Source organism: Halyomorpha halys, unplaced genomic scaffold (genome assembly GCF_000696795.3).
Source record: "Halyomorpha halys isolate HHAL.00 unplaced genomic scaffold, Hhal_1.1 Scaffold18.1, whole genome shotgun sequence".
Taxonomy (NCBI): Eukaryota; Metazoa; Arthropoda; class Insecta; order Hemiptera; family Pentatomidae; genus Halyomorpha; species Halyomorpha halys.
In genome coordinates, this window is record NW_027114407.1 from 2,272,613 (window position 1) to 2,286,721 (window position 14,109).

Genomic DNA, 14,109 nt, shown 5'->3' on the forward strand with positions numbered 1-14,109 from the left:
AAAATCGTGTTACTTGACAAGTACGTAATTATTATATCATTCTATAATATCATCTTTTTTTGTAAAATAATAACTCTTGGTATAATTAATTTTTTTTTCCAAACAACAAATTTTTCTTAAAACAAATTTTGTTTCATCAAAATTAAGGTCGAAATAATTTTATCACGGTAGTATTTTATTACTTTTAATTAGAAAATATTAACTCCTTAAAATTATTTCAACCTTAATTTTGATGAAACAAAATTAGTTTTAAGCAAAATTTGTGGTTGTTAGGAAAAAAAAATTAATTACGTTCCACTTCTGAAATAATTACAGATAAAAGGTTAAGAAAAGGTGTAAAAAATAAAAACAAATTACAATATGGCGAATCTAAATAAGTAGTATTCTAATTTATATGAATAAATATTATACTTTTTTTTTTTATCTTATTTATTGATTCACCAAAGTTTAACAAATATGATCCAAACAAGTAGGCAACATCTGTCGGCCGCTGTCAAGATATCATACAAAAATAATATAATTAATAGTAAACATAAAATGAAATGTTAGTATATAACACTTTTAATTGTTCGAGCTTTGCAACGGCTTAACGGCTAAACGCTAATAAATTCCTAAAAGCACGTCAGAAGTATTGAGTAAACTTGATTAAAATAAGAATATAATATAACTAAAAGGGCTCGGTATATTTAGTATATATATAGCTAGCTGTATTCAAAATTTAATATTTATGTCATTAAGTGGAAAAACGAAAAAATAAATTTAAACACTCATAGTAAAACTAAGTATTAATTAGTATCTAACGTATTTCACTGATAAAACATAGTGTCACAATATTGGTAATTTTATTATTGTTGGATATAACCTTATTTAGTTTATAATGCCGTATTATATCGAATTGTTTATTGATTTCTATCTATTCAAAATGATAGTGTATACTCTTTTTCAATGGTCATTCACTCTTCTATATAACAACTTCTTTGATAATCAAACACCCTTAGTCTTTTATTTATTCATTATATATTAAATTATTACTTTTTAATATCCAACGTACATAAGTCGTATATGTAAGATTTCTATCTATTTAGGATAAACGTTTAACTTTATTCTGAATTACTACGAAACATTTAATCATATCTAAGCTGATGATATATGAGATCCAATCCTGGCTTAGAACTCCCGCGCCCAGGCAGCAATGACCTCAGCATCTCTCTTCCTTTTTTAAAGGCGTTTGTAAACAAGTTTCAAGTTCGATGACTCGAAAATTGCCAACACTAGACGAAATGATGTCGCTAAAAGTAATAAAAAAATCGGTAGCTATTTGACTGCAAACAGTAATACTCTACATGCAACAGTAATAACTTTTAAAATAATTACAAATTGTCACACAATGGTTTATCAATACTTATTAATGATATTATTAAAAGTGTTTCGAAATCATTATCAACATCAAGACTAATTAAAAAAGAAATACCTGGTGTGTACTACTCCTAATCTACTCCCAAAACTCTCCTCACCACAAAGTCGTATACAAACATTTTTTAAATTAATATTTAGTTAATTTATTTTTGTAGATAATTTAATTATCTTTCCAATAATCATCTAGAACGTTCCGAAAGATGCATGGTTTTCGAATTATACCAAAACCTAAAAAAAAAAAAAAAGGTGGACGATTAGCGTTTATTGTAACACAACACGTTTTCGGCTTTTGTGTACCGAGTACACGGTTTGGTACATACAAACAGCCCTTGAAAACGAAAAACGAAATCACAAAATCGATCACCAGTTAAAGAGATAATACATTTTCATTTATTTATTGAAAGCCACAACTGTATTAACAAAATAAAATACTACTAGTGAACGAGATGTATGAGTGAAATAACATTATAATGACTTTTGGAGAATGTAAACCCTCGTAGAACTGCAGTAACATTTCTAGATAAGAAGGTCTCGGATACCATATCCTATCCAGAAGTCAGGAGGACTATCAGGTATAGAAGAGGAAGCAAGGTTAGATACAAGTGGCTTTGGGTGGTGAGGGAGTTGATTGTGGAAGAATTGATATTTGGTTTCGTCCAAATCGGCAACAGATGGAACATGAGGTCATAATAGATGATTGTATATGTGACATATTAACAAAGATTTTACAATGATTCGAGATGGATTCGATGGTTCAGTGGCGCCACAAAGCCCTACTTCGTAAGTCCGAATAGACCTTATTATAGTCAAGTGAATCAGTCTTTTGTAATTGACTGGAAGTGTAAGTGTTGTAATATTCGGAATCGAAAAGCAGTTTCCCGACTTTTCAGTCTTGTATAAGGATTCCAAGTTATTGTTTAAATGTAGCCCTAGGAAGTGAATCTGTTCGACAGAGATAAGTGGTGTATCGTTAAAAGATACGATTGGGTAGGAAATCATAGGCTTAGGAAGAAGGTTAAAGGTGATTAGAAGGGCTCACTATCGAAAGTAAGAAACCAAAATAGTTAATTCGAGGTTTAAAAACCAAAATGGGTGGTTTATAAATAATTTTCGTTTGATAATATATACGATGTTTTGTCATACGAAGAACAGCCTTTTAGTCTTCATAAGGTTTATTTTAATCACTAAAATAAAAAAAAACAATATTTTTACTAAACTATTTTAAAAATAGTTTAGGTGGATGTATCTAATTGAATTATTACGAAAGGAAATATTGGAGCATAGAGAAGGCCTTTGACTGTGAGGACAAGATAGAGAGGAAGGACTTCAATGAGGTCATAGATTCAGCCATGAACAGCTTTATTTCCACCATATTGGGTTATTACATCATAATTATATTCGAAAAATGGTAAAAGATTTAGTTTTATTTAGTTTTTTAGTTTTACGCCCAAAACCTCTTTGAATTTTCTTGAGGCCAAGCGAAAAACGGTCGTTTATGGACTTGGAATGTACGACAATGTATATGGTTTGATGGACAAACGCATCTTTCAAAGGTCTATTCTTTAAAATTGTAATGGAGTTTACAAGACTGCAGATGAATAATAATTATTTCAACTAGGATATTCTTTATTTCTTTTGATACTTATGAACCGCGAATAGCAAGGTGATTTTCTAATGTGCAAGGCTCCTATATAGTAAAAGACCCCAAGAAGAGAAAAAAGGCAGTTATCTCACTTCAATGTTTGATTACTTTAATGAAAACTATGTATAATTAATAGTCAAAATTGATGAGTCTGCCAAGTATAGGTAGGGGAAATAAAAAAAGGGCGGCTGTTTCAAAGCGATGAAAATAATTTTTTTTCATTCTGAGCTCTATATCTTAAAAATTAGGAACAACACAAGAAAACCTAAGACGACGCCATTTAAAGAAGAGTAAATTTGCTAAAATATGAGCCCTAATAGTTATTTACGTTAAATAGTTTTCGAGATATAGCTTTTTAAAAAGCAACATTTCATAAAAATGTAAAATGGGACATACTGAAAGATCAGTAGTTAGTGAATTTATTTTGAAAAAATGATATCTCAAAAACCATTTGACGTACAGATGTCTATTAGCACTCAAATTAAAGTTAGTTTAATTAGCTATGAAGTAGTTTATAATATTTATCTTCGTAGGAGTAATAGTTTACATGAAATTTGCTAAAATAAATTGATTTATAGTTGTTCGGACAAATTTTCATTTGTCAAATTTATATTCATATGTGAATATCCTAAAAAATACTACTCGATACGAAGATAAGTGTCATAAACTACTTTATAGTAAGTTAAATTTCCTTCATTTTGAGTGTTAGCAGACATATGTGCGTCTTATGGTTCTAGAGATATATATTTTCCAAAATCCAACATTTTATACGAACAACTAGAAATTAACATTTTGTGAGTTTATTTGGTCAAATATCATAGAAAGTACTACTCCTACAAAGATAAACATGATTAAATATTTTGTAGTAAATTTAACTAGCTTTAATTTGAGCCCTGGCAGACATCTGTATGCCCAATGGTTTCTGAAATAAAGTTTTTCATAAATCAAACTTATTTTCTGAACAACAATAAATCAATTTATTTTAGCAAATATTATGAAAACTACTATTCCTAGGAAGGTAAAGGTCTTATACTTTTTTATAGTCCATTAAACTAGCTTTAATTTGAATGCTAATAGACATCTGTTCGTCACATAGTTTCTGAGATGTAGATTTCTCAAAATAAATTAACTAACTATTAGTAGATTAGTCTTTCAGTAGATTTTTAAGAAATTTTGATTTTTTAAAAGGTATATCTCGAGAACTATGGACGTAAATAGCTCTTTTAAGGCTAATATTTCAGCAAATTTACTCTTCTTTAAATAATGTCCTCTTAGATTTTCTAGTGTTGTTGGTAGTTTTTAAGATATAGAGCTCCGAATGAAAAAGTAATGTTTTTTAAAGGTTTTGAAACAGCCACCATTTTTATTCCCCTACCTATACTTGGCCGACTCATCAGTTTTGACTAGTAATTATACATAGTTTTCATTAAAGTAATAAAAAATTGGAATGAGATAACTGCCTTTTTTTCTTCCCGGCTCTTGTACTAAAACTTTATGTTGCCATGTGCCTCCACTTAGCCAAAGATGGCCCAGGGGAAAGTTCAATACGAAAAATGCTGAGTGTCCAGCTTAAGGTATGTGACCCAACAATTGCTATAACATGATGCCTCTAAAAAAGAAGACATTCTTATATTTTTAGAATAATTTTATATTAGACCCTTCATATTTTTATAATAAACCAACTATATTTATTGGTTTGTTAATTTTGACACGCATTTCCTCGAATTGTAAATACGAAAGAATCCCACATGGTCGGGAGAAACGTAGTAGGAACTTCCGGAGATTCCACGTTGGGTTCTAGTCTTCATTGGAACTTATACGTTAAAACATTAACTGTAATATAGAGCCTTGTAAAGAGGTTTCTCATAAGTCATAAACGTTTAGTGAACTAATTTATTAATTTTATTGTTCAAAATTCAACTCTTAAAATAGGTTGAGCAATTTTATCAAGAACGAAAAATAACTTACCAGTTAAGAGATGAGCAGGTGAATAGGAAATCGAATCAAAGCTTCGACTCCTGAAATAATCGATCTCTCGAGTGATTTGCATGAAAGCATCACGATTCATTTGGCCTCGGTTGATTCATAGTTCAGAAAAATTAATTGGGAGTGGGATTTCTAAAAAAAGTGTTTAGTTTTATTACCTACATTATTACAATATAAAACTCGGAAAACAAGAACAGCAAATAAATATCTTTCAATGGCATTTGATGAAGTATTCTGTGAACACATATAGATGAAGAGCATCAACGAGGTGTAAAACCGGAGTCGAATATTTATTATTTTTATTCATATGAAATTTATTAAGAGTTGATAAAATGTATTTTAACATTAATTTGTGCAGTTGTTAACCTTTGCCTGAAAAATACAGGATTTTAGATATCTTTGTTATTTTATCAATAAAAAGTTTAGTTAAAAAACAATCGAAGTTCCCATCTCTTAACTCAGCTATGTAACTCCAATAAGTATTAGTTTACCGCTACTATTTGTCACAATTAAGGCTTTGATTTTTGAAACACCTAATTATACGCTAAAGATATTATTGATTCTCTTTTTGTTTTGTCCATTTAGTGACTAAACCATACAAAACAGGAAAGGGATAAATATATTGTATATCAATATGAGTATTAATTTATAACGATAATTTTGGTTATGTTACAATCATCACATTATAATGGTTCACACCAATAGTTGAAATATTGTTATGTATTATATATAAATATTTTTATTTTTTCTTCATTGGCGCGACAGACCGTGGAGGTCCAAGTCCTCGCGCGTTTCCTGACGTGGTTTTCATAGGGTGGGTCCGTCACTCCCACGCCTATTTTTGTGAGTGCCACCCATTGGCTGACGGGCCTCACAAATGCCCGGGGGGAAGATTGTGAGTGAGTATTTCTTAATTATTTGCTTGAAAAAATCCCGGATAGAGCCGGGCTCTTACTCGCAATCTATGGGTTGGCAGACAGGCGCGTTTACCACGCTGCTACCGTCACCCCATATATAAATATAAACAAAAATAATAAAGTATTGTATTTTTTATGGTTATTTGTTAAAACTGTAATATTGTTCTAGATCTCGCTAAGACAGTGGAGGACATCAACCTACCTCCACAAGTGCGGAGCCGCCCTCCTCAACGAGAACTGGGCCATCACAGCCGCTCACTGCGTCGAGAAGTAACATCATATCTTATTATATTACTATAAGCTTGTTCAATGAATCAAAGCTATTATCAAATTGGCCGGCGCATGCGTGTGCCAGTACGAACCGTACTGCGCATGTACCCACCATTTTGATGATATTTTTTATTTGTGTTGGAACAAACCAAATATCTTACAGTAAACATAGTGTACAGTATTTAATGAACAGCAGGATAACCTGGTGGATAGAGCTATTTCGATTGTAAACGAACCCTATTAAAATCTGGCATGATGTACTTACTAAATTTTCAGTTAATTAGGCATATCGAGATGCCCTAAAATATAGCATACAATGAAGTTAAATAAATGGTAGATATAGATAAAAATGAGACTTCAATTTGAACATATTTAATTAGTAAACGAAACTCTTCTTACAAATAAATTAATATATATTTTTTTGGATGTATTCCACCACTTTCCATCGGCATGCTCCTAAACAATTTAATCAGTTACAAATATGATCTATGTTCCGTCTCACGTAATATCAAGTTACAACAAAGACCCACGTTAAAAATTTATGTCCTGCAAGTAATATCACAGGATGGCAGTATGACAGTTCTCTTCTACTCGCTGTATTCGATAGTAAACCTAAGCTCGTTAACAGTTTAACTCGGTATAATTAAATGCAACAGACAACAGCTTAGACCATAGACAAATAACAAACTGAAAACATTCAAGTTTATAAATTAATTAGTCTATGGTCCATTAATAAATCCATTTTCTGGATATAGTCCATCCAATATCCAAGATTCTTCCGGACAGTCTAGGATTAAGCAGTCTCTGGAACGGTGTCCGTAGTGGGAGAACTGTCCCCTATTTGCAAAGCCCTGTCTATGTCAGATATAGACAATATTCAGATGTACAGGTCGGCCGAAGGACTTAGGCAAAACTGTAGAAACGCTGCATAGCCAATTCCTTTCATTGTTTTTAAAATGGTTAGCTTTTTTACGAGTTTACTTTTATTTTATTCGATTGTTTGACCAATTTGACATTTTTTACTATTTTTTTTCGAATATTCAATCATCAAACTCATGAAAAGACCGTGTGTGTTTAGTGAGAACCTTTAGAATGAGCAGTAATTTTTCATACTGAGTAAAAATATGGAGCATACATATATGTATATGGTTATTATACATATATGTATAATCCATAGATGGCGTTTGAAGTGCACCATGGAGTTCATAGTAGAAAAGTATCGGGTAAAAATCCGTTTATTGCATTGGAGTCTTTAGAATAAGTGGTTTTGGCGGAAACAAATTTTTTATCATTTTCCTTATCTCCCTTTTCTTCACTTTCCACACTCCGCTAATTCCGCGATCTTCCAATCATTTTCCTCTCCTTTCCCGCGAATGCCCAGAATTGAAGTATAGCATTAAGTATATATGATAGCACTACCTATATGTCGGAACATAGGATTGAATCTATTGAAATAGATCTAATCATGGTCACGAATATAACCGTTTTAAAATTAATAGGAAATTCAAAGCGTTTATCCAGTAAATGCTGAAGTAGTCGGAAACGACCAGCAGTCAAAACTTGTTTCATTAAGCCTTGTTATACATAACTCTTTCCTTTGCAGCGTGCCACCTAGCGACCTCCTGCTACGACTGGGCGAACACGACCTGTCTGTGGAGGACGAGCCGTACGGCTACCAGGAGAGGAGGGTACAGATCGTAGCATCACACCCCCAGTTCGACCCAAGAACGTTCGAGTACGACCTAGCACTTCTCAGGTTCTACGAGCCGGTCTCTTTCCAGCCCAACATTATTCCCATCTGTGTCCCAGAGGACGACATCAATTTCGTTGGCTCTACTGCCTATGTCACAGGATGGGGCAGGCTCTATGAAGGTACTTTCTTATACTTCCTCTTTTCTCTTACAAGCCTATCTATTGTGCAAATAGATATTTATCCCATTTGCCCAAATGAGCACATGATCTCATGCGTTATAAAATAAAAATAAAATGATTTTATAGATGTGAAAAGAAATACATAATATTTATTAGGGATTGAGTAAATCAAGAGAAGTGAAACACCTTTATTCTGGATATGCAGATGATAACAGGCAATGCTTGAGCTCTTCAACACCTGAGCTGTGTAAAAAACTGAACCCTATTGTCTTCTTAGCAGTATATTTTTTATGCTCCAATTTTTAATTCGGGTGCAAGCATTGATTTATTAACTTAACAGCCTAGTCCCACTCTAGTAACACTCTTAAATTGTGCCTAGTTAATAATGTGACATTTAATAGTTAAAATTTACTAAATAAATGGAATACAATTAAATTCTGACAAACCTGAAAAATTTTCGTTTCCCAGCTTGTCACAATGAAGTGAAATTGAAATCAAAGACCAGAGAACGAATGATTCCACCTCTTAAAACAATTCATGTAACCCAGTATAAAAATAGATATTTCAAGAAAGACTTTAATAACTTTCAATTTCATAAGTTTATATTATTTTTGTGCCACTAATTTCATAAGTTTATATTATTTTTGTGCCACTATCTAAGAACCACTCCTGATTGAGCAATAATAACAGGAAGAGGGTCCAGTTCTTGAATACCATATGTACGGTGGCATTTATCAAACTAAAGGATTTCAATGATGAATACATTCTTTTCCTTAGAGGTTGAAGTGGGGTCAGGAAAGAAACAAACATTAAGGTTAATCTTGTTTTTCAAAGCTTGCCGAAATTGGTTTAACTAAAGACCTTCATTAGGGATAAGCAAACAAGAAACACAATCATAGAGTAAAGATATAAAAATTAGGAAGAAAAGAAGAAGAAATTGAGATGCCTTGCAGGAGAAACATAAAAGAAATTGTAATAAATAAACCATATAAAAAAGTATGTTATATTATGCCTTTACTCATCTATATATCTATATCGATATTAATGCTTTCAAAATATCTAAAACAAAATTTTAATTATTTTCATTTTGTTTTTCCTTTTACTATAAAGTGTACTAAATATAATTTCTGCTTTTTAGACGGGCCTCTACCAAGTGTACTACAGGAAGTATCAGTTCCTGTTATAAACAATAGCCTCTGTGAAACAATGTACAGAGCAGCAGGTTACATAGAACACATTCCTGACATTTTTATCTGCGCTGGTTGGAAAAAAGGAGGGTTTGATTCTTGTGAGGTAAGTATTAGTATAATGTTAATTGATTAAAAATAAGAGCTTGCGATTTGGTTTTTTATATTTTAAATAAATGTTAAAAACAAAAGTTTATTCACAAAGATATAGAACTATTTGTTGATTTGAAATTAATTGAGGTACCCCAACGTGCATTACATTGCTAAAATGTGGCCCAAATTACAATATTTAATAGTCTATACACATATTTAATAAAAACAACTTTCCATTACACTTTATTACTAACTTGAAATGTTTCTTGTTTTAATGTTTCAGAGGGATCCTCCATCTTTAATTCTTTTTTCTTTAACAATAGTCTGTTTTATTATATTCAAAATTTCTATAAGTTGGTAATACACTGATAAATATAGTAGTCTAGTTGGATCCAAACAATCTATATATATTACTTCACTTGATATAACAAATTTATGTGTGAAACTGACAATAAATAAAAGATGTTACTTTTATTTTATAGTCTTTTTAGTGCCATTTTATTATATTAGATGAAGTGGATATATGAAGTTTTTGGACTTAACAACTCATTAGAATTATTACATATAAGAAAATAGATTATTTTTTAGAGAAAAAAACTGAAGACAAAGGAATACTCCAGAATATTGGTGCAAGAAACATAATCATGGCATTTTAAGTTAACATAGAAATATAATAAATCTTTTTTTTAACTTAATACATATATTATTAATATAAACTTCCTATGCTCTTCAGAATTTATGTTTTATAATAATTACTTTATTTAATGCTTAACCATTTTCTCCCTATAACTAGGCACCTAAGTGGAATTATTGCCATTAATATTCATTATGTCATTAGAAAATCGTAATGGATAAAGTTATTAGTATAAGATAATAAAGGTGTTGCTTGTCAGTTAATGATTTTTTTTTTTTTTAATTAGGGTGATTCAGGAGGACCTATGGTAATACAAAGACCAGATAGACGATGGCTCCTCGCAGGAGTGATTTCTTGGGGAATTGGATGCGCAGAACCAAATCAGCCTGGAGTCTACACAAGGATATCCCAGTTCAGAGATTGGATAAACCAAATCCTACAATTTTAGTATTTAACGGATCAATTTCTTCATTAGTATGAAATTTGAGTCTCTAAACTTTGAATAGACAAGAGTGTGAAACATACAAAAACTCAGTTAATGTTTCCTATCAGTGTGAGGAGAATCTGAAGTATGAACCATAAGAAAAAGTAAAATATTTTATTAAAATATCTATACTACGAATTGGTCAACATGAGGTGAATATTATTTTTGAGTATTGTACCTTCTTTAAATTTTAAAAACGATTTGTATCCAATGAACTATTTTTAGTTGTTTAAGAATTTCACCAATGACAAATGCATTTGTTTTTTGAAATAATTTATTGTTGACATTAATTAAGATTAGTTATTTCTAAAGTATTTTCTCAACACTAATTATTTTAATTTTTTCTGCTTGATACATTTTATTAATGTATAATTAATAAATTAAAGTGAGATAGATTATTTATATATCACTTAGTATTATATTCGAAACTAGGAAAATTTATGTTAAAAACAACCAATTAATTATGTTATATTCATTTAGAGAAGTCTAATATTTAACATAACTAAATAATTTAGATGTTTTCAGAAACTTTTTTTAAAACTATAATCTAAATGAAATTTTAAACATTGAATATTATCAGTAGTTTCTACCTCTAATTCATTTTGCTATTTCTGTTTATTTTTTTATTAAATGTATATGTTATTGTATATACAAAACTTAATTATTTAGCAAAACAAAAATAAAATAAACTATGAATAGTTTCATTATTGTTATTCTACGTTTGTATTCATTGTTTCGAGATTGAAACATGTTTGATTGTACTTTTCAAACAGTTTTTTATTGTGAATGTTGAAAATTACTTAAACGTAAAATGTGATATTAATATTGTAAATATTGTTAATAGTTAATATTTAAGATTTTCAAGAGTTAACTATATCTATACCATGATTATAAGAAATGTTATTATGTTATGTTTCTAAACAGTTTTTTTTCTTACTTCTCGATTGTCTTTGATAACTTGACAGTGCCTTCAATCGGGTAATAGGAAATGAAACTTTAAATCATAACAATACATATATATTTATTTATTTAATTTATAATATTTTATTTATTTATTAGCGCCCCTTACTTAAGATAGCGGTGAAATATGTAAATATTAAATTGCAATAGATTGCATTACATTAATGTGATAAGAAATCAATCAAGTATTTATTTTTGTGGTATTCTTTTTTATTTTAAGTTAATAAAAATTAAATAATAAAATAATTTATTTCTCCCTTTCTGTCAAGAATAATATAAATATGTATTATAAAATCATTATGATATTTTACATGTTTTTATTTAGATAATAAAAAATTAAAATATCAACCAGAATAAAGGCAATTATAGAAATATATTGTAGAATAGGTTCATAAGGGAGGAATGATAGTTTATAGGTGATTAAATCCAATTCCCATATGTTACAATTTAATACAGAAATACCAATATTACAAAAACAATAGGCACTCATAAAAGAAAAAAACGTTCAGATTGTTTTTTTGGGGGGTTTTTTCAGATAAAAATATTCAGTCATCATAACCACCCTTGAACAATTTTCAAATAAATTATAATCAATTAAAATTCTATTAATCAAAAAAATGTAACTATAAATTTATTTCAAATGAAATCAAAACAGTGGTCACATTACATTTATCAGTTTGATAGCTTCAATATTAATCAGATTTAAGGTATCCAAGAGTTACATATCAGAACAAACTGGTAATATAAAATACTCCTATTGTAATATTTAACATACAAACGGTTAATTTTTCAGTTGTTAAAATGGCCATATCCTGGCTTTAATAATTTTCACCTGGCGTTTCACTTTCTTTATTGAGTTCAGGTTCTTCTGCAGTTAAACTCAATAATATTTCATCTTCACTTAAAATTTGAAAAATTTGGTGGCTTTATAGAAATTTAATTTGTTACATCTGTAATATGACATTCTTTGCATTCAGGTAGCTTTTTCAATTTATAAACAAAATCTTCAACTAGTAAATAATAAACAATTAAAATTAGAGTTGAATAGTCGAGAAATTATTACATGTTCAATTCAGAAATATGTTTAGAAAAAATCCTGATTAGAAAAATCAAGATTAGTCAGGATACTTGGCGGTCCGGTTGGGTGATATCCAGTAAATTGACACTGTTGTATACACACATCAAAAGCTGTTGAGAGTTTAATTTATTAATATCTGATTAAATCTACATCAATTATTTTTCTTTGTTTCACTTTCATTGTACCCTTTAACATTTTTTACAATTTGTCTTTGATTAGACTTAGTTTTAGAGTTATATACTTAGAACCCAGTTTGGGAATTTCTACTCTAATAAGTACAACTTGAGAGTGTCAGTTGAACTCTGGTTGCTCTGATATTCTTCACTAGAGTTAATTTAATTAGCACTTAACTATGTACATGTTTAAACATATTTTGATGACTATTAAAAGGTTGATATCACATAAATTTTTGTACAGTATTCTTTCTACACCTAAAAATTAAATTAATGTTGTCTTCTTTATTTTTTTATTATTATTTTTTTTATTATAAAGGTATTCTGTGAGGTATCTTTAAAAAGTATTTTCATAACTTTTTATTTTTAAATGGTATGGTACATCATTGAAGATTTTTACTTCAATGTAATAGTGATTTCCATGCATAAAAACAGTATTTATTTTTGTATTTTGAAGATTTACCTCTCAAGTGAGTGTTTACTGAGTTTTGAAATTTTTCAACCATATCATCTTGTAATATGGTTATACTGTTTTCATATTTACAATTACATCTGTCTATCCATCTTACAATTATTTCTATCCAATTAAACTATTGGTTTTTATATTTTAGTTTTGTAGCGTAAATTAAATAAACTGAAATCAGAAAAAGAGTCACCTGGATGGACAAACCAATAGTTTATAGTCTGTATTATTGGCAAATCCTATCTATTTTCAATTGGTACTTATGCAAGTACCATCAGCACAAAGCTGAACATTTTTTAGGTAATAGTGTTTTAATTATGAACACAGATTTAAGGTGGCAGATTATTTCTAATTTTAATATATATCAATTAGTCAGTTAGGGCTTTTGGTATTATGAAGAGAATAGAAACACAAGTTTAAATGCAATAAAACCCTAGATTAAAAAGTTTGCAGATACACCACTTTGACTTAGTACCAATAATATACTTACTTTAAAGTAGCTATATACAATGTTTCTAGGATGTTAGTACATTTAAATAAATCTGAATACAATCAATAAATATAATTAATTTCAAAAAAATTGAATGTAGATTGTCTTGACATATATTAATATAAACCAATTAAAAGGTAAAGTAAAAAGAATAAAAGGAATAGCATAAAGAAATCAAAAGGTTAGATCTAACTAGTTTAGAACTGAATATTAAAAAAAAAAAAAAACATCATGGATAAAGAAATGCTATACCTATAATTAAAAGAGAGTAAGTAGTTTTATAATATTTGAAGACTGTAGTAGAAAACAAGGGAGATATATAACATTTGCATAAATGTTCAGGAAATCAAATATTACACCCATTATTAACACTTTATGTAATTAATGTAACAATGAGTTTTATGCTGTTTATGCTTGGCTTTCTCAGTTGTTGACTTTACAATC

The 14,109-nt window shown here is 29.5% G+C and overlaps 1 protein-coding gene across 3 annotated transcripts in view; it reads left to right on the forward strand.

Annotated features, from left to right (window-relative positions):
* The window catches only part of Np (Notopleural), a 162,375-nt gene extending 151,381 nt beyond the window's left edge, over positions 1–10,994 (forward strand). For all 3 annotated transcript variants that reach the window (XM_067051594.1, XM_067051595.1, XM_014421101.3), the window contains 4 exons: positions 6,131–6,231; positions 7,835–8,103; positions 9,242–9,396; positions 10,304–10,994. In XM_067051594.1, coding sequence (XP_066907695.1) covers positions 6,131–6,231; positions 7,835–8,103; positions 9,242–9,396; positions 10,304–10,465 — 687 coding nt within the window. In that variant the 3' untranslated portion in view covers positions 10,466–10,994. The remainder of the gene's footprint in view (positions 1–6,130; positions 6,232–7,834; positions 8,104–9,241; positions 9,397–10,303) is intronic.
* Positions 10,995–14,109: the final 3,115 nt, after the last annotated feature.